Genomic DNA, 21847 nt, shown 5'->3' with positions numbered 1-21847 from the left:
CTCCCAAAGTGCTGGCATTACAGGTGTGAGCCATCGCACCTGGCCCCCAGTTCAAGTTTTAATGAAAAAGAAGTAGTTCAGCAGCTCAGAAGAGCCACCAAACCTGAGAAGCTGTCACTTACCCAGCTGACTCTCTGGTCCTAGGAAGGGTCTGCAAGAAAAGCAACACCGTTACACAGCATGGACAAATGAAAAAGGCATGACACATCTGAACAGTCAGCTCTGAAACGCAACAGTCGGAATGCATGAGTGAATTAAAATTAAGCTATCAGTTTCATCTTTAAATGAACTGAGGGGGCGGGGGTGCAGAGTGTGTCACCTATTTATGATGAATGAAATCCCTGCTTTGTTCTCCAAAATCCATTTCAGGGTTGCAAGGTCGTAATTCTCAGGGTGTTGAAAGGCAACGCCTTCTGGAAGCCCCTGCACTACCACAGCCGACTGGTCTCGCAGCATCTTCTCATAGGGAACAGGCACCATCACCGTCGTCCCTAAGGCTTTACCTACAAGAAGATGCGAACGTCTTTAGATGGTGTGAACCTAACGTTCTACCAGGTTTTTTTTGGGTTTTTTTTGTTTTGTTTTGTAGAGACGGAGTCTCGCTCTGCCACCCAGGCTGGAGTGCAACGGCGAGATCTCGGCTCGCTGCAACCTCCGCCTCCCGGGTTCAAACAATTCTCCTGCCTCAGCCTCCCGAGTAGCTGGGGCTACAGGCACACACCGCCATGCCCAGCTAATTTCTTTTGTATTTTAGTAGAGATGAGGTTTCACCATCTTGCCCAGACTGGTCTCGAACTGCTGAGCTCAGGCAATCCACCCACCTTAGCCTGCCAAAGTGCTAGGATAACAGGCGTGCGCCACCGAGCCCAGCCTAGTTTTTTTGTTTTTAATTAAGAGACAGGGTTTCGACTGGGCACACTGCAACCTCTGCCTCCTGGGTTCAAGCAATTCTCCTGCCTCTGCCTCCTGAGTAGCTGGGATTACAGCTGCCTGCCACCATGCCCGACTAATTTTTGTATTTTTAGTAGAGATGGAGTTTCACTCTGTTGGCCAGGCTGGTCTCGAACTCTTGATCTCAGGTGATCCACTCACCTCAGCCTCCCAAGTAGCTGGTGTGAGTCACCGCGCCTGGCCTGTTATGTAGCTTTTTAAAACACTGCAAAGGATTTTTGAAAATTATTTTTATTTTATTTTGTAGAGACAGGGTCTTACTATGTTGCTCAGTCTGGTCTCAAACTCCTGGGCTCAAATGATCCTCCCACCTTAGCCTCCCAAGTAGCTGGGATTACAGGCTCAAGCCACCACGCCCAGTGTATTTTTTTTTTTTTAATTCCCATCTTCTTGCCTATGGAAAGACATGGGTAGGTGGAGCGACAACTGAGGGGTGAGGGAGGTGACTGAGCCAACATTGACTGTCTTTAGCCATACACTGGCCTTGATGCGGGTGCTCTCTAAAATGGGATCAAGGAAAAAAGAGTGATCAATACAGAAGTTTCCACAGAGCAGAAGATCCAAGATCTACATCACCTTCTATAAGAACACTTAATCTGGTAATTAAGAACTGGTGGCCAGGTGCGGTGGCTCACGCCTGTAATCCCAGCATTTTGCGATGCCAAGGCAGGAGGATTTACCTGAGGTCAGGAGTTCGAGACCAACCTGGCCAACATGGTGAAACCCCGTCTCTACCAAAAATACAAAAATTAGCTGGGCATGGTGGTGGGCACCTGTAATCCCAGCTACTCAGGAGACTGGGGTGGGAGAATCGCTTGAACCCAGGAGGCAGAGTTTGCAGTGAGCTGAGATTGCGCCATTGCACTTCAGCCTGGGTGACAGAGCAAGACTCCCTCTCAGAAAAAAAAAAAAGAACTAGCTCCTCGCTTGATAAGCATATGGGTTTTGAAATGTTCAAAACATTCTAGGTAGTCACAGCAATAAGACTGTCTGTGACACTGTCCTACTCCTGGGTGAACCACTTAGAGAATTCATGCTTGGCTGGGCGCGGTGGCTCATGCCTATAATCCCAGCACTTTGGGAGGCCAAGGCGGGCGGATCACAAGGTGAGGAGTTCAAGACCAGCCTGGCCAACATGGTGAAATCCCATCTCTACTAAAAATACAAAAATTAGCCGGGTGTGGTGGTGGGCGCCTGTAATCCCAGCTACTTGGGAGGCTGAGGCAGGAGAATTGCTTGAACCCAGGAGGGGTAGGTTGCCAAGATCACGCCATTGCACTCCAGCCTGGGTGGCAGAGCAAGACTCCATCTCAAAAAAAAAAAAAAAAAAAATAGAATTCATGCTTAAAGTGAACGTTACCATAACAAAAGCAGAAATAGTCCTCCACTGCCTTCCTGAGTATTTCCGTTTCGCCCGAATGGACCTGCATTCCATTCACAGGGCAGGGAGGTTTTACCTCACGCAGCCCCTCTGCAACACCTGCAAATGGATGATTGGCATTAGGTCAGTATCTAAGCATTTGTGCTGTACACTTCCGTACTTTGTTTCTGGTATTGACAGAAAAAAGGGGAAAAAAGTGAATAAATATAAAACAAGATCTTTTAAAGAAAAACAAGAAAAAATGGTATTTATGATAAACAGGTTAAAGAACTATAAAAAAAATCAACATATAAAGAAATAGTAGTAGCTTAAGGAAATTATTATTTTTAGAGACAGGATTTCACTCTGCTGCCCAGGCTGGAGTGCAATGGGATGATCAAAGTTCCCTGCAGCCTCAAATTTCTGGGCTCAAGCAGTCCTCCCACCTCAGCCTCCAGAGTAGCTAGGCTTACAGGAGTGCCCCATCACACCTGGCTAATTTTTAAAATTTTTTTAGAGATGGGATCTCACTATGTTGCCCAGGCTGGCCTCTAACTCCTGGCCTCAAGTGATCCTCCCATCTCAGCCTCCCAAAGTGTTGGGATTACAGATGTGAGGCACTGCACCCAGCCAGAAATTATCTTTATAACAGAAATCTGATTTGCTATACAGTTGAAACGTGACAATAATTGTATAGGAAGACTATACCCCTGAACCCATTCCAGACCAGCCCCGGAATCAATTGCTCCTCCAAAAGTTTTAAAACTGATTGTTTTCATCAGTCTAGTCAGAAGAGAGAAACCACATAGTAATTTGAACACAGAAAGGTTTTTTTTTTTTTTTTTGGTATCAATGTAAGGGGCACAAGTATAGTTTTCTTTTTTTTTTTTTTTTTTGAGACAGAGTCTCGCTATGTCACCCAGGCTGGAGTGCAGTGGCGCAATCTCAGCTCACTGAAAGCTCCGCCTCCTGGGTTCACGCCATTCTCCTGCCTCAGCCTCCTGAGTAGCTGGGACTACAGGTGCCTGCCACCACACCCGGCTAATTTTTCTGTATTTTTCAGTAGAGATGGGGTTTCACCGTGTTAGCCAGGATGGTCTCGATCTCCTGACCTCGTGATCTGCCCGCCTCGGCCTCCCAAAGTACTGGGATTACAGGCGTGAGCCACCGCACTCTGCCAAGTATAGTTTTCTTGCACGGATATACGGTGTCGTTGGTGAAGTCTGGGGTTTTAGAGTACTCATCACCCAAATAATGTACACTGTACCCATGAAGTAATTTATCATCCCTTACCCACCTCCTGCCTCCCACCCCTCTGAGTCTCCGGTGTCTGTTATTTCACACTCTATGGCCATGTTTTTGTTTGTTTGTTTTTTGTTTGTTTGTTTTGAGACAGAGTCTCACCCTGTCGTCCAGGCTGGAGTGCAGTGGCGCAATCTCAGCTCACAGTAACCTCTGCCTCCCGGGTTCAGGAGATTCCTGTGCCTCAGCCTCCCTAGTAACTGGGATTACAGGCACCCACCACTACACCAGGCTCATTTTTGTATTTTTAGTAGAGACAGGGTTTCACCATGTTGGCCAGGCTGGTCTCGAACTCCTGGCCTCAAGTGATCTGCCCACCTCGGCCTCCCAAAATGCTGGGATTATAGGCGTGAGCCACTGCACCTAGCCTCACATTCTATGTCCATGTGTACCTATTATTTAGCCCCTCTTGTAAGTTAGGACATGCAGCATTTGCCTTCTTAAGTCAAATGATAAAGACAATAGCCCCCAATTCCATCCATGTTGCTGCAAAAGACATCATTTCATTCTTTTTTTTTTTTTTTTTGAGAGAGTCTTACTCTGTCACCTAAACTGGAGTGCAATGGCATGATCGCGGCTCACTGCAACCTCCGCCTCCCGGGTTCAAGCAATTCTTGTGCCTCAGCCACCCGAGTAGCTGGGATTACAGGCACGCACCACCACGCCCAGCTAATTTTTATATTTTTAGTAGAGACGAGGTTTCGCCATGTTGGCCAGGCTGGTCTAGAACTCCTGATCTCAAGTGATCCATCGCCTCGGCCTCCCAAAGTGCTTGGATTATAGGCATGAGCTACCATGCCCAGCTATTTCATTCTTTTTTATGGCTGAATAGTATCCCATAGTGTACATACCACATTTTCTTTGTCCCATCATCTGGTGATGGATGCTTAGCTTGATTGTACGTCTTTGCTATTGTGAATAGCGCTGTGATAAATGTTCAAGGCAGGTGTCTTTTTGATAGAATGATTTATTTTCCTTTGGGTAGATGCCAAGTAGTGGGCTTGCTGGATTGAATGGGGGTTTATGTTTAGTTCTTTGAGAAATCTCCATACTGTTTTCCATAGAGCTTGTACTAATTTACACCAACAGGTGAAGTTTCCTAGAAGAGTCGTCAACTGGTAACATGGGATTAGCTGCTAGAGGGACTGAGGACTCTAAAGAGAACATAAGCAGCAGGTTGCAAGAGCATCTGTGACTGCTGGGCTAAGGCAGGGGACCCAGGAGGGAGCAAATCCAGGAATGGGGTGGCCCCCCAGGGCCAAGATCCAGACCTCATTAAACAGGATTTGGCCACGGCCCACTGGATAGTGGGGAAGCCTGTTGGGGCGTCCATGTGGTGACTGGTAAGCAGGGGCCTGCTTTCTGGGGGTGCTGGAGGAAATCACCAGACAGTTACCCTGTGGGTGCCTGCAACACTTTCTGGGCGTTATAAGGAAGATGGCCTCTAGTGTGCTAGTGGAACTCTCTGGAAGCTACCTGGAGGGTGATGCCAAGAGAATTTGCTGGGAAGCCATGCTCTGGGGAACTGGTGGAACTCCCTAGGAAACCGCCTGTGGGTATGGTGCCGCTGAAATTCACTGCGAAACCTCCTTCTGGAATTTTCTTTCTTCCTTTTTCCTTTCCTTTCCTTTCTTTCTTTCTTTTTTTTTTTTTTTGTCTTGCTCTGTCACCCAGGCTGGAGTGCAATGGCATGATCTTGGCTCACTGCAACCTCCACCTCCTGGGTTCAAGTGATTCTCCTGCCTCAGCCTCCCGAGTAGCTGGGATTACAGGTGCATGCCACCACGCCCAGCTAATTTTTGTATTTTTAGTACAGATGGGGTTTTGCCATGTTGGCCAGGCTGGTCTCGAACTCCTGGCCTCAGGTGATCCGCCAGCCTCAGCCTACCAGAGTGCTGGAATTACAGGTGTGAGCCACCACACCCGGCTGATATATATATTTTAAAAATAATAATAAAAAAGAAAAAAGGCCAATGTAAAAATGTATATATATGTATTTTGTAGAGACAGGGTCTTGCCATGTTGCCCAGGCAGGTCTCAAACGCCTGGGCTCCAGTGATCCTCCCACCTCAGCCTCCCAAAGTGCTGGGATTACATATGTGAGCCACTGCGCCTGGCCCCTTCTGGAATTTTCTGGGACTTCGATGAGACTTGCTGGGAAGCCAGCTGGAGTATTAGTGGAAGTGACTGGGAAGCTGTGTGTGGTGGGGGTGTCACTAAAGCTCACTGGAATGAGTGCCACACTGGGTATCCCAAATGCTATTGGTCATCACAGGCCGGTGAGAGCTCACTGCAACCTCCGCCTCCCGGGTTCAAGTGATTCTCCTGCCTCTCCCTCCCGAGTAGCTGGGATTACAGGCTCCTGCCACCACACACCTGGCTAATTGTTGTATTTTTAGTAGAGACGGGGTTTTCCCATGTTGACCAGGCTGGTCTAGAACTCCCAACCTCAAGTGATCTGCCCACCTTGGCCTCCCAAAATGCTGCGATTACAGGCGTGCCCGGCCCCAAGTGGAATTTATTCCTCAAATACAAGGAGGGTTCAACATATTTAAATCAATCAGTGTAACATACCACATTGACAGAGTAAAGGACAAAAGCCACATGATCATCTCAATTGCTGCAGAAAAAGCATTTGACAAGATTGAACATCCTTTCATGATAAAAGCGCTCTACCAACTAGAAGTGGAAGGAAATGACCAATGTAATAAAGGCCATTTATAAAAAGTCCACGGCTAATATCACTCAACAATGAAAGACTGATAGCTAAGATCAGAAATAGCAAAGATGGGCCAGGTGCGGTGGCTCACCCCTGTAATCCCAGCACTTTGGGAGGCAGAGGCAGGCAGATCACTTGAGGTCAGGAGTTCGAGACCATGCTGGCCAATGTGGTGAAACCCTACCTCTACTAAAAAATTACAAAAATTAGCCAGGTGTGGTGGCACACACCTGTAATCCCAGTTACTCAGGAGGCTGAGGCACGAGCATCACTTGAACCTGGGATCCGGAGGTTGCAGTGAGCAGAGATCGTGCCACTGTACTCCAGCCTGGGCAACAGAGTGAGACTCCATCTCAAAGAAAAAAAAGAAAGAAAGAAATGGCAAAGATGCCCTCTCTCCCCACTTCTGTTCAACACGGTATTGGAAGTCCTAGCCAGAGCAATTAAATTAGGTAAGAAAAAAAAAGGCCTCCAAATTTGAAAGAAAGAAGTAAAATTATCTCTGTTCATAGATGATACATGATTTTTATGTAGAAAACCCTAAAAATTCCACACAAAAATCTATTCAAACTCCAACAGATTCAGCAAAGTTGCAGGATACTACATCAACACACCAAATCGACTGCATTTCTATACAGTAACAATGAACAATCTGCAAAGGAAATAAAACAATTCCATTTACAATAGCATCAAAAAGAATAAAATCCTTAAGGATAGACCTAATCAAGGAAGGGAAAATCTGTATGCTAAAACAATAAAACACTGCTGAACAAAATTAAAGAAGACAGGCTGGGAGCAGTGGCTCACACCTATAATCCTATATTCCCAGCACTTTGGGAGGCCAAGACAGGCAGATCACTTGCGTTAGGTGTTCAAGATCAGCCTGGGCAACATGGCAAAACCCCGTCTCTACTAAAAATACAAAAATTAGCTGGATGTGGTGGTGCATGCCTGTAGTCCCAGCTACTTGGGAAGCTGAAGCAGTAGAATCGCTTGAACCTGGGAGGCAGAGGTTGCAGTGATCCGAGATCAAGCCACTGCACTCCAGCCTGGGCAACAGAGCAAGACTCCGTCTCTCAAAAAAAAAAAAAAAAGAAAAGAAATTAAAGAAGACAAACAAATGGAAAGACATCTCATGTTCATGGATTGGTAGGCTTAATATTGCTAAGATATCTGTACTACCAAAAGCCATCTACAGAATTATTGCAATCCCCATCAAAATCTCAAGGGTATTTCTCATACAAATTAAGAAATCCACTCTAAAATTCACATAGGGCTGGGTGCGGTGGCTCACCCTGTAATCCCAGCACTTTTGGGAGGCTGAGGAGGGTGGATCACGAGGTCAGGAATTCAAGACTATCCTGGCCAACGTGGTGAAACCCCATCTCTACTCAAAATACAAAAAAAAGAAAATTAGCTGGGCATGGTGGCATGTGCCTGTAATCCCAGCTACTCGGGAGGCTGAGGCAGGAGAATGGCTTGAACTGGGGAGGCGGAGGTTGTGGTCAGCCGAGATCTCTCCACTGCATTCCAGCCCAGGCGATAGAGCGAGACTCTGTCTCAAAAAAAAAAAAAAAAAAATCATATGGAACACCAAGGGACTCTGAATAACAGAAACAATCTTGAAAAAGAGCAAATTTGGAGGTCACATACTTCCTGATTTCAAAACACATTACAAAGTAATCAAAACATCGTGATACTGGCATAAAGACAAATAGATCTACAGAATAGAGAGTCCAGAAATAAACCCTTGACCAAATATTTAGCATGCATGCCAGGTGTAGATCTCAGCTGCTTGGGAGGCCAAGACAGGAGGATCACTTGAGCCCAGGAATTTATGACTGGACTGGGTAATACAGCAAAACCCTGTCTCAAAAAAAAAAAAAAAAAAAAAAGAGGCTGGGCACGATGACTCACGCCTGTAATCCCAGCACTTTGGGAGCCAGAGGCGGGTGGATCACCTGAGGTCAGGAGTCTAAGACCAGCCTGGACAGCATGGCGAAACCCTGTCTCTACTAAAAAATACAAAAATTAGCTGGGTGTGGTGGCAGCTGCCTGTAATCTCAGCTATTTGGGAGGCTGAGGCAGAAGAATGGCTTGAACCCAGAAGGTGGAGGTTTCAGTGAGCCAAGATCATGCCATTGCACTCCAGCTTGGCCGAAAGGGCAAAACTCTGTCTCAAAAAACAAAAACAAAAACGAAAAACCTGCGGCCATGAAAAAGAAAGAAATCATATCCTTTGCAGCAATGTGGAGGCAGCTGGAGGCCATTATCCTATGTAAATTAATGCAGGAACAGAAAACCGAATACCCCATGTTCTCACTTGTAAGTGGGAGCCAAACTTTGGGTACACATGGACATAAAGATGGGGATGGGAACAACAGACACTGGAGGCTCCTAGAGGAAAGAGGGAAGTGGGGGCAAGGGTTGCAAAATGAACTATGGGGTACTATGCTCACTACTGTACCCTAAACCACAGCATCACACGATATACCCACGTAACAAATCTACACATGTGCCCCCCGAATCTAAACTAAAAGTTGACGTTATTAAAAGAAAAGAAAATATAAAAAGATTATCACACCAATTTCAGAAGTTTCATTACAAGATGAATACTAGAGAAAATATTTGCGACAACGAAACTGACATGCAGCTATGAATCTTAAAAAAATCTATAAGTAAATTTCAATGATTAGAAATTCAACTGGCATCTGACATTAATGAATTGAGAATACCCTTCTTGTGTATCAATTACACACTGTATTATTTAAAGATGGCTTCATTTTTTAATCTATCTTCTTGTTAGTGGGGACCTTAATGTGGGATCTTGGAAGTAAATTTGAATCAATCACTCAATTCTCCCCTCTTTCATATCTCTCTCTCTCTCTCTCTCTCTCTCTATCCATTCATCTAATCTATCTTTCTATCTATCTATCTATCTACCTATATAAAATTCCTGTCTCCCTTATCTATCTATCCATCCATCTATCTAAGCTATTGACATACATATATATATAATTCCTCTCTCGTATCTATCCATCATCTATCTATTTATCTAATCTGTCTACATACATATGTATATAATTCCTCTCTCTTATCTACCCATCTATCTAATCTATGTATACACACACACACACACACACTTTATATACCCTCTGCCAATCCATAGAGACCCCTCTCTCTGTACACACACACACACACACACACACACACCCCCTTATACCATCTGACAAACCTTTCTGATTTTTATCCTTCCATGGTTATAAGGAATATTAAATTGATATATCAATACTTGGTAAATAACCTACAGTGTTAGAGATTACCACCATAAAAGGTGTAGTTTTTTGTCTGGTTTTGTTTTGTCTTGAGACCGGGTCTCGCTCTATGGCCCAGACTGGAGTGCAGTGGTGTGATCACAGCTCACTGCAGCCTTGACCTTCTGGGCTCAAGCGATCCTCCCACCTGAGCCTCCTGAGCAAGCTAAGACAACAGGCGAGTGCCACCACACCCATCTAATTTTTTTGTATTTTTTAGTAGAGATGGAGTCTTGCCATGTTGCCCAGCTTGGCCTCAAAATCCTGAGCTCAAGTGATCCACCTGCCTCGGCCTCCCAAAATTTTGGGATTACAGGAGTGAGCCACTGTGCCCGGCAGAAGGTGTAGTTTTTAACACTGTAGAGTAGTTCCTTGACATATGGCCACATATGCTCACTCACACTGGATGCTTGCAGCACACCCTGGCATATTGAAGGCTCTGAAACTGCCATACTAAGAAAAGGAAAAAACGGCCAGGTGCAGTGGCTCACACCTGTAATTCCAGTACTTTGGGAGGCAGAGGTGGGCAGATCACTTGAGGTCAGGAGTTCGAGACCAGCCTGGCCAACAGGGTGAAACCCCATCTCTACCAAAAATATAAAAATTAGCTGGGCATAGTGGAAGGTGCCTGTAATCCCAGCTACTCGGGAGGCTGAGGCAGGAGAATCACTTGAACCTGGGAGGCAGAGGTTGCGGTGAGCCAAGATCACACCACTGCACTCCAGTCTGGGTGACACAGTGAGACTCTGTCTCAAAAAAAAAAAAAAAAAAAGAAAAGAAAAAAGGAGTAATTGTATAATGGCTATTAACAGGCAGTAATACACAACAAGCTCTGAAAAAGTTTTTCCCCTTCCTTTGGAAAGGACTAAAGTAAGAGTATTCTGTAAAATGGTGTTTATTTTAGGAATTAAAGATAATTTGTTCTATGTCCTTGAAATTTATTCTAATAAAGCAGAGTACTGCTGAGGACCTAGTACAAAATAAAATGACCATTTGTCTTGGACTCTGCAGTGTTAAGCAGTGTTTATTTGGTAAGCTGAATCCAAAAAGATGTTTTAGGATCGTTTCTAGGAGAATGCTTATGATATCTTAGAAGAAAATACTGTGGAAGTCTTGCCTGCGATCCTTTTGAGATTGGGAATACAAAGGATAAAATTACAACACCTACAGTATTTTGCAAAATCTTTCTGAAAATCCGTCCTGGCATTGACAAAAGCGCATCCTCTCTCGGTTCCGACGACAAACACGTCTGTTTCGTACACTGCGATGCAGGCCACTTCTGCCTTGGACTTGGCCAGTTCTTTACACTGAAACAGAAACAAAAAGCGATGTATTATCTACAAGGGCAGATCCAAGTTCGTGGGGCCTGGGAGGCCTGCTTTAAGAATACAAAATTAGGTAGCAAAAGGAATATTTATTTATTTACTTATTTTTGAGAAGGAGTCTCGCTCTGTCACCCAGGCTGGAGTGCAGTGGCGCGATCTCGGCTCACTGCAAGCTCCACCTCCCGGGTTCACGCCATTCTCCGGCCTCAGCCTCCCGAGTAGCTGGGACTACAGGCCCCCGTGACCACGCCTGGCTAATTTGTGTGTGTGTGTATTTTTAGTAGAGACGGGGTTTCACCGTGTTAGCCAGGATGGTCTCGATCTCCTGACCTTGTGATCTGCCCACCTTGGCCTCCCAAAGGGCTGGGATTACAGGTGTGAGCCACCACACCTGGCCAGGAATATTTATTTAGAATGAGAAAAATCACCGAGAAAGGAAACCAAAAGAAATTTATCAAGCAAACACCATAAACATCATAAAACCCAAACAACATATTTTTATTGACTGCCTGACATGGAACTCCAATATGCCTTTTCCCTACGTTTTTGGCTGCAGACTTTCTGGTTACCTCTTCATATATACAGGCCTTTTTTTTTTTTTTTTTTTTTTGAGACAGAGTCTCGCTCTTTCACCCAGGCTGGAGGGCAGTGGTGCGATTTGCTCATTGCAACCTCCACCTCAGCCTCCCATGTTAGCTGAGATTAAAGGTGCCTGCCACCACACCCAGCTAATATTTTTGTATTTTTAGTAAAGATGGGGGTTTCACCAAGTTGACCAGGCTGGTCTCAACTCCTGACCTCAGGTGATCCACCCTCCTCGGCCTCCCAAAGTGCTGGGATTACAGCCACCGCACCCAGCCTCCTTTTCTTTATAATATTTTATTTACTGATAAGAAACACACACATAGAATTTATTGAGGTTTTTTTGAAACAAGGTCTCACTCTGTCGCCCAGCCTGGATTGCAGTGGTGTGATCATGGGTCACTGCAGCCTCAACCTCCTGGGCTCAGGTGATCCTCCTACCTCAGCCTCCCAAGTAGCTAACACTACAAGCATGCGCCACCACGCCCAGCTAATTTTTGTATGTTTAGTAGAGATGGGGTTTCACCATGTTGGCCAGGCTGGTCCTGAACTCCTGGACTCAAGCAATCTGTCTGCCTTAGCCTCCCAAAGTGCTGGGATTACAGGCGTGAGTCCCCACGCCCAGCCGAATTTGTTTGTTGTTTGTCCCCCAAGTAGGATATAAGATCTCTGTGAGGGGGACCTTCTCAGGTCTTGTGACTCCAGTTCCTAGAAGAGGGCCTTGGCTTAGGAAGTGCTTCATGGATATTTGTCAAATGAAAGGAATGTGATCAGTTCTTAAACAATGTCCCTGGGGAAGATATTTCGAGTTTTCTTCAAACAGATCCTAATGCTTTCTTTTATTATTATTATTATTTGAGAGAGGGTCTTGTTCTGTTACCCAGGCTGAAGTACAGTGGTGCAATCCTAGCTCACTGCAGCCTTGATCTCCTAGGCTGGAGCGATCCTCTTGCCTCAGCTTCTCCAGTAGCTGGGACTATATGCATGTGTCACCACGCCTGACTAATTTTTAAAATTTTTTATTTTTACTTTTTTTTTTTTTTTTTTTGAGACGGAGCCTTGCCCTGTTGCCCAGGCTGGAGTGCAATGGCGTGACCTCGAACCAGTGCAACCTCTGCCTCCCAGGTTCAAGCGATTCTCCTGCCTCAGCCTCCCAAGTAGCTGGGATTACAGGCATGTGACACCATGCCTGGATAATTTTTTGTATCTTTAATAGAGACGAGGTTTCACCATGTTAGCCAGGCTGGTCTCAAACTCCTGACCTTGTGATCTGCCTGCCTTGGCCTCCCAAACTCCCAAAGTGCTGGGATTACAGGTGTGAGCCACCGCGCCTGGCCTAAAAATTTTTTTTAGTAGACAGAAGGTCTTGCTATGTTACCCAGGCTGGTCTCAAAACTCCTGAGCTCAAGCAATCCTCTGGTCTCGGCCTCACGAAGTGGTGGGATTACGGGGTTGAGCCACCCTGCCTACCCCTAATGCTTTCTTCTAAAATTAATTCCAACTTTTTTTTTTTTTTTAGAGTCAGGGTCTTGTGTTGTGCAGGCTGGAGTGCAATGTCATGATAGCTCATGATAGCTCACCGCAGACTTGAACTCCTGGGCTCAAGCAATCTTTCCATCTCAGCACCCCAACTAGCTGGAACTATAGCACCATCCGCTCTCCAGCTAATTTTTAAAAAATAGTCTTGTAGAGACAAGGCCTCACTATGCTACCCAGGCTGGTCTCCAACTCCTGGCCTCAAGCCAACCTCCCACCTCAACTCCCAGACCGCTGGGATTACAGGCTGACTATGCTCATTTTGATCACTTGAATGAGGTGGTGTCTGTCAGGCTTCTGCACTGTAAAGTTACTGATTTTCCATTTTTAATCAATAAATATCTTCTGATCAGGTACTTCGGAGTTATGTAAATTTCTCATCAAATTTTCACCCACCAGGTAAAATTTACCTTTTGGATGTAAATAGATACATATAAATAGGCTGTTTACTTTTTTTTTCTTGAGACAGATCCTCACTCTGTTGCCCAGGCTGGAGTGCAATGGCACAATCTCAGCTCAATACAACCTCCGCCTCCTGGGTTCAAGTGATTCTTGTGTCTCCGCCTCCCGGGTTCAAGTGATTCTTGTGTCTCAGCCTCCTGAGTAGCTGGGAATACAGGCACCCACCACCACGCCCAGCTAATGTTTGTATTTTTAGTAGAAACAGGTTTCACCATGTTGGCCAGGCTGGTCTCCAACTCCTGACCTCAAGTCATCCACACGCCTCGGCCTCCCAAAGTGCTGGGATTACAGGCGTGAGACCCTGTGCCTGGCCTATTTACTTTTGAATTTAGATTTTAAAAATATTCTCAAACATGGTAACAAAGGTTACCATTCATTACATTTCAGATCTGGGAAGCTTAAGTTTATATAATTGCATCCACAATGTAATATACAAATACATAAATAATCTGACAAGCCCATTATCCTCTATAAAGGATACCCTTATATAGATATCAGGCAGAAGGCAAACATCAAAAGTGATATTGAAGCAGCCAGACATGGTGGCTCACGCCTGTAATCCCAGCACTTTGGGAGGCCGAGGTGGGCAGATCACCTGAGAGTAAAGAGTTCGAGACCAGCCTGGCCAACATGGTGAAACCCCGTCTCTATTAAAAATACAAAAAAATTAACCGGGCGTAGTGGCAGGCGCCTGTAATCCCCGCTACTTGGGAGGCTGAGGCAGGAGAATTGCTTGAACCCGGGAGGCGGAGGTTGCAGTGAGCCAAGATCATGCCACTGCACTCCAGCCTGGGCAGCAGAGCAAGACTCTGTCTCAAAAAAAAAAAAAGCAAAAATTAGCTGGATGTGGTGGCTGGTGCCTATAATCCCAGCTACTTGGGAGGCTGAGGCAGGAGAATTGCTTGGACCCAGGAGGCAGAGGTTGCCATGAGCTGAGACTGTGCCACTGCACTCCAGCCTGGGCGACAGAGTGAGACGCTGTCTTAAAAAAAAAAAAAAAAGGAAAAGAAAAAAGAAAAAAAAAAAGAAAAGGGATTCTAAAGTGTTTCATGATTCTGTCATTTCAACAATGATCCATCTATGGAAAGTCAGACAAGTGTCAGGCTGTCTCACCATGGACTCGAGGGCAGACACGAGGAATGTCACCACCATCCTGCTCTCTGAGGAGGACTCTTCTTCAACAGGCAGGGTGGACACTGCTACCTGGGCCATGATCCCTGTGCAAGAGAAGCAATAAGAAAGTGGCAAAAATTCAGAGTCTGAAACCCACATTCAGAGCTGTGAGGGTGCTCACTAAAGATCTAGTTCAAACTTTCCTCTCGAGTTGAAGAAACTGAAATTTAAAGGCATTTAGTGACTTGTCCATGAGCTTCTGAATAGTAATGCTAAATTATTTTATTTTATTTTGAGACAGGGTCTTGCTCTGTCACCCAGGCTGGAGTGCAGTGGCGCAGTCACAGCTTACTGTAACCTCTGCCCCCTGGATTCAATCGATCCTCCCACCTCAGCCTCTCCAGTCACTGGGACTATAGGTGAGTGCCACCACGCCTGGCTAATTTTTGTATTTTTTGTAAAGACAGGGTTTCGCCATGTTACCTAGGCTGGTGTCAAACTCCTGAGCTCAAGCAATCTGCCTTCCTTGGCCACCCAAAGTGCTGGGATTACAGGTGTGAGCCACCACACCCAACCCTGCTAACTCTCTTTCTTTTTGTTTTTTTTTTTTGAGACTGAGTTTCACTCTTGTTGCCCAGGCTGGTGCAGTGGCGCGATCTCAGCTCACTGCAACCTCCACCTCCTGGGTTCAAGTGATTCTCCTGCCTCAGTCTCCCGAGTAGCTGGGATTACAGGTGCCCACCACCACACCCAGCAAATTTTGTATTTTTAGTAGAGACGGGGTTTTGCCATGTTGGCCAGGCTGGTCTCGAACTCCTGACCTGAGGCAATCCGCCCGCCTTGGCCTCCCAAAGTGCTGGATTACAGGCGTGAGCCACCGTGCCCAGTCAACTTTCTTTTTTTAAAACTATTTATTTATTTAGACACAGGGTCTTGCTCTGTCGCTCAGGCGGGAGTGCAGTGGGGCCATCTCAGCTCACTGTAGGGTCCCAAGCAGCTGGGACTACAGGCACACACCATCAAACCTGGATTTTTTTTTTTTTTTTTTTTTTTTTTTTGTAGAAAGAGGGTTTTGCCATGTTGCCCACACTGGTCTTGAACTCCTGGTCTCAAGTCATCTGGCTGCCTCAGCTTCCCAAAGTGCTGGGATTATAGGCATGAGCCACCATGCCCAGCCTTTTTTCTGGGGGACGGAGTCTTGCTCTGTTGCCCAGGCTAGAGTGCAATGGCGCGATCTCAGCTCACTGCAACCTCTGCCTCCCGGGTTCAAGCGATTCTCTTGCCTCAGCCTCCCAAGCAGCTGGGACTACAGGCTCCCACCACCACGCCTGGTTAATTTTTGTATTTTTAGTAGAGATGGGGTTTCACCATGTTGAACCAGGCTAGTCTCAAATTGCTGACCTCAAGTGATCCACTTGCCTAGGCCTCCCAAAGTTCTGTGATTACGGGCGTGAGCCACCGCACCCAGCCTTTTTTTTTTTGAGACAGAGTCTCACTCTGTCGCCCAGCCTGGAGTGCAGTGGCACGATCTCCGCTCACTGCAAGCTCCACCTCCCAGGTTCACACCATTCTCCTGCCTCAGCCTCCTGAGTAGCTGGGACTACAGGCGCCTGCCACCACGCCCGGCTAATTTTTTGTATTTTTAGTAGAGACGGGATTTCACCATGTTAGCCAGGATGGTCTCGATCTCCTGACCTCGTGATCCACCCGCCTCAGCCTCCCAAAGTGCTGGGATTACAGGCGTAAGCCACCGCGCCTGGCCCGCACCCAGCCTTTTACATTTATTTTTATGCTAATTTATAGAATATATTTTCCACTAAACCTACACATGACCTCCCCATAAAACAAACTCAGGTATTATGTGAGAGGAGCATGCTGTTTCCCAGATGAGGAGAGGAGGATTTGTACCTTATTGATCCAATGATGTTTAGTCAGATTTCAGCATGGTTGTGACAGCTACCACACTATTTCACTTACACATAGAAAGGATATAATGGGTTTGTGTGCTAAAGATAGGAAGAGAAAATTCCTTCTTTCCCACTTTCCTTTGGACTTCTGTCTCCTAAAAGCTCACTCTAAATTTTGCCAAGTTTTTTTTTTTTTTAGCTTTTTGTTTGTTTTGTTTTTAGAGACAGGATCTCACTCTGTCACCCAGTCTGGAGTGAAGTGGCACAATCATGGCTCACTGCATCCTCCAACTCTCAGGGCTCAAGTGATCTTCCTGCTTCACCCTCCTGAGTAGCCCCAGCTATGTTTTGCATATGGGACTGCAGGCATGTATCACCAGGCTCAGCTAATTTTTTAACATTTTTTTGTAAAGATGGGGTCTTGCTCTATCGCCGAGGCTGATCTCAAATTCCTGGGCTTAAGCCATCCTCCTGTGCCGGCCTCCTTAAGTGCTGGGATGACAGGCGTGAGCTACTGTGCCTGGCTGATACATTTTGCCAAGCTCTAAATGAAGTTAGCTTTAAGAAATTTCTTTGAAAAAAATTCTCTGAAATCTTAAAAACAACTTTTTGAAATGGAACATGCAAATTAAGTACCTGTCAGCTACCATCATGTCTCTCCAATATTTGGCTTAATTCTATTTGTAAGCAAAAGATAAACAGATCAACATAAGTGTGCATGTGGAAGGAAGACAGAAGATTTTTCTTTTGAGTTTCACGCTTGTCGCCCAGGCTGGAGTGAAGTGGTGTGATCTCTGCTCACTGCAACCTCTGCCTCCTGGGTTCAAGCGATTCTCCTGCCTCAGGCTCCCAAGTAGCTGGGATCACAGGCAGGCACCACCACACCCAGCTAATTTTTGTATTTTTAGTAGAGACGGGGTTTCATCGTATTGGTCAGGCTGGTCTCAAACTCCTGACCTCAGGTGATCTGCCCGCCTCAGCCTCCCAAAGTGCTGGGATTACAGGCGTGAGCCACTGAGCCCAACCAAAACTGAAGATTTAAGGGAGCTAAGTGTGGAGGTCACATGGGGTTATTTGGAAATATTCACAAAGGTCTCTTTCAGATCATGTGGTCTGATTTCTTGCCCACTTGAATGTGGTGTGGCCACATGACTTTCGTGGACTGAGGATGTCAGGGAAGTAACTTCACTTTGCCACACTCTCTCTTCCTCCTCGGTGGTCACTGGGAACTTTCCATATGGAACCACTACAGCAGCCTGGGTTCCAGATTGCAGACAACATGAAACAGACTCACAGCCAACACATAACAGACTTTTAGTGCAACCAAGAAATAAGTCTTTGCTCCTTTAATCCTCCAAAGTCTGGTGTTGTTTGCAACCACAGCACACCCTAGCCAGTCTGGACAGTTACAGAAGGTTGAAAAGAAATTCTAAAAATGCAACTATCTACCAAAATTCTTTGAAGACACTCGAGGATCCCTTAGAGTTATAATCTGAGAACATTAGCTACGCTGAACCAGTAGAATGCAAATTGTTATCGTTAAAAATTTTTATAAATCTCTATATCTCTATTATTATTAAACAGAATAGTAGGGGGAAGGGAGGGATAGGGAAAGATTTGGTTGTTTGTTTGTTTGTTTTTTGAGGTGGAGTATCACTCTGTCACCCAGCCTGGAGTGCAGTGGCACGATCTCAGCTCATTGCAAACTCTGCCTCCTGGGTTCAAGCGATTCTCCTGCCTCAACCTCCCAAGTAGTTGGGATTGCAGGCATGAGCCACCACACCTGGCTAATTTTTGTATTTTTGGTGGAGACAGGGTTACACCATGTTGGCCAGGCTGGTCTCGAACTCTTGACCTCAAGTGATCCGCCCGCCTCGGCCTCCTAAAGTGCTGGGATTACAGGTGCGAGCCACCATGCCTGGTCTGTTTTTTTGTTTCGTTTTGTTTTGTTTTGTTTTGTTTGAGACAGCATCTTGCTCTGTCACCCAGGTTGGAGTGTTACCATGGTTCAGTGTAGCCTCGACCTTCTGGGCTCAGTTGATCCTCCCATTTCAGCCCCCGGGTGGCTGGGACTACAGGTGCATGCCACCACACCTGGCTAACTTTTGCATTTTAGTAGAGACCGGGTTTCACTATGTTGCCCAGGCTGGTCTCCAACTCCTGGGCTCAAGCGATCTTCCTGCTTCTGCCTCCCACAGTGCTGGGATTACAGGTGTGAGCCACCACGCCCGGCCAGTATTGTTTTTCATAGCAAAGGCTCTGTTCTGGCAACAGAGCTGGAGTCAGAAAAAGCAGCCTCAATTGCCTCTCTGCTTTTTGGCTAAGATGAAGAGTAGAAAAAGCGGCATCCAGCCATGAGACGCGTAGGTCCTAGAAAGTCTTTTCTTGAGCATTCCAGATTCCACTCACCAAGCAAATGCACATCAAAGAATATGTAACGGCAAAGGCGTGTTATGTTCCCATTCACCAGAACACTCCCTTAGATCATGCTCCATCCTTATTCTTTTGGAAGCTCAGAGAATTTCCATTCGTAATCTTTATTTTGTCTTTAGCAACCCCGGGAGAGAAAAGGGCGTAGAAGTATTCTCATTTTACAACTTAGCAAGTTGTCCAAGCAAAGCTAGAACATACACCAGGACAATTTTTGCCTAGTGCTATTTCCACTTCTTCACACCTTCAATTGCCATTGATCTATGATGTCATCACACTCAATGTGTAATAAGAAAAGGGGCCGGCGCGGTGGCTCACGCCTATAATCCCAACACTTTTGGAGGCTGAGGCGAGTGGATCACTTGAGGTCAGGAGTTCGAGACCAGCCTGGCCAACATGGTGAGACCCCCTTTTCTACTAAAAATTAGCCGGGCGTGGTGGCAGACACCTGTAATCCCAGCTACTCCGGAGGCTGAGGCAGGAGAATTGCTTGAACCCAGGAGGCGGAGGTTGCAGTGAGCCAAGATTGTGCCACTGCCCTCCAGGTGGGGCAACAGAGTAAGATTCCGTCTAAAAAAAAAAAAAAAAAGGGAGACGCCACAACAACAGCCCACAGGGCACCCCTGGTGATGAAGGTCCTATGTCTTTTTTTTTTTTTTTTTGAGACGGAGTCTCGCTCTGTCGCCCAGACTGGAGTGCAGTGGCACGATCTCTGCTCACTGCAAGCTCCGCCTCCCGGGTTCATGCCATTCTCCTGCCTCAGCCTCCCAAGTAGCTGGGACTACAGGCGCCCGCCACCATGCCCGGCTAATTTTTTGTATTTTTAGTAGAGATGAGGTTTCACCATGTTAGCCAGGATGGTCTCGATCTCCTGAACTCATGATCTGCCCGCCTCGGCCTCCCAAAGTGCTGGGATTACAGGCGTGAGCCACCGCGCCTGGCCAGTCCTATGTCTTTATCATAACCTTCAGGGCATGCAGCGAGCCCTGCAGGATGGAAAGCACTCTGGGGATGGTGACCCATGGGCCTTCTCTGTGCTTCCTGGTCTCTGGAAATGGGTGCATCCGGGTCACACTGGAAGTTCACTGTTCTTTGCTCGTCCTGAGGTTCCTTCCTGGGACAGTCCTTAGTTGAGACTATTCATGGAGCCTTCCCTGCACCCTTCACTTGGGGACAGCTCCCTCTCTTCTCTCCTCTTCCCAGAAAGAAACTGCCATCAGGAGGTGGCATTAATTAACAATGAACACCAGAGGAGGCATCCGGCTAGGCAGGTGACGCCAGCTTAGGAAGCACCTGATGCACTGGTCCCCACGGGACCACACGCCAGGAGAGCCACGGGCTGTACTCAGGCATCTAGTCTATTGAAGAAGATACTAAATCAACTGCTTATTATTTTTATATGTATTTTTTGAGACAAGGTCTTACTCTGTCACCCAGGCTGGAGTGCAGTGGTGCGATCCCGGCTCACTGCAACCTCTACCTCCCAGGTTCAAGCAATTCTCCTGTCTCAGCCTCCCAAGTAGCTGGGATTATAGGCAACTGCCACCGGGCCCAACTAAGTTTTGTATTTTTTAGTAGAGACGGGGTTTCACCATGTTCGCCAAGCTGGTCTTGAACTCCTGACCTCAGCTGATCCACATGCCTCAGCCTCCCAGAGTGCTGGGACTACAGGCGTGAGCCACCATGCTCAGCCTTATTTTATATATATATATAAATATTATATATATAATATATAATATATATATATATATATTTTTTTTTTTGACATGGAGTCTCGCTCTGTCGCCCAGGCTGGAGTGAAGTGGCATGATCTCGGCTCACTGCAACCCCCGCCTCTGGGGTTCAAGCAGTTCTTCTGCCTCAGCCTCCCAAGTAGCTGGGATTACAGGCAGCTGCCACCATGGCCGGCTAATTTTTTGTGTTTTTAGTAGAGATGAGGTTTCATCATGTTGGCCAGGCTGGTCTCGAACTCCGGACCTCAAGTGATCTACCTGCCTTGGCCTCCCGAAGCCCTGTGATTACAGCCATGAGCCACTGAGCCTGGTCAGCTTTTTTATTTCTAAGAGTCAGAGTCTCACAATGTCACCCAGGCTGGAGTGCAGTGGCTCGCTCATGGCTCGCTGCAGCCTCCAACTCCTGGACTCAAGCCATTCTTCCCCCTCAGCCACACTGGGATTACAGCTGTGAGCCACTACACCTGGCTCAATCAACTACTTCCTATGAATGTTTCACTTCTGACCTTTTATGAATCCCCTCAACTTAAAATCCAAAGGAGTCACATATTATGTAATTCCATTCATATTAAATTTCTAGAATAGGGAAATCTATGGGAACTGAGAGTAGATTAGTGGTTATTTCAGGTTGATAGCTAAAGGGTAAAAGGTTTCAGAGTGATGAAAATGTTCAAAAATTGACTGTGATGGCCGGACGTGGTGGCTCACGCCTGTAATCCCAGCACTTTGGGAGGCCGAGGCGGATGGATCACGAGGTCAAGAGATCAAGACCATCCTGGCCAACATGGTGAAACCTTGTCTCTACTAAAAATACAAAAATTAGCTGGGTGTGGTGGCGCATGCCTGTAGTCCCAGCTACTCGGGAGGCTGAGGCAGGAGAATCTCTTGAACCCGGGAGGCGGAGGCTGCAGTGAGCAGAGATCCCACCACTGCACTATAGCCTGGGCAACAGAGCGAGAATCCGTCTCACAAAAAAGCAAAACAAAACAAAAATTGACTGTGATGATTGTTGTACAACTCTGTGAATATATTTTAAGAAACCACTGAACAGTACACTTTATTTTTTTAATTTTCTTTTTTTTTTTTTGAGATGGGGTCTTGCTCTGTCTCCCA

The 21847-nt window shown here is 46.3% G+C and overlaps 1 protein-coding gene across 17 annotated transcripts in view; it reads right to left on the bottom strand.

Moving 5' to 3' along the window:
• Positions 1-21847, bottom strand: part of LOC129041219 (general transcription factor II-I repeat domain-containing protein 2B) — a 57706-nt gene that overhangs the window by 25744 nt on the left and 10115 nt on the right. For 14 of the 17 annotated variants that reach the window (XM_054496605.2, XM_054496610.2, XM_054496611.2 and 11 more), the window contains exons 2-6: positions 14665-14768; positions 10815-10953; positions 2312-2431; positions 320-503; positions 123-151 (exon numbers count right to left, since the gene is read on the bottom strand). In XM_054496605.2, the coding sequence (XP_054352580.1) occupies positions 123-151; positions 320-503; positions 2312-2431; positions 10815-10953; positions 14665-14763 (571 nt within the window). In that variant the 5' untranslated portion in view covers positions 14764-14768. The remainder of the gene's footprint in view (positions 1-122; positions 152-319; positions 504-2311; positions 2432-10814; positions 10954-14664; positions 14769-21847) is intronic. The other 3 variants (XM_063668251.1, XM_063668248.1, XM_063668250.1) reach the window with 2 other exon arrangements.

The sequence above is a fragment of the Pongo pygmaeus genome, chromosome 6 (assembly GCF_028885625.2).
Source record: "Pongo pygmaeus isolate AG05252 chromosome 6, NHGRI_mPonPyg2-v2.0_pri, whole genome shotgun sequence".
Taxonomy (NCBI): Eukaryota; Metazoa; Chordata; class Mammalia; order Primates; family Hominidae; genus Pongo; species Pongo pygmaeus.
The sequence above is the reverse complement of the archived record's forward strand: the minus strand, read 5'-3'. Positions and strand labels throughout refer to the sequence as shown.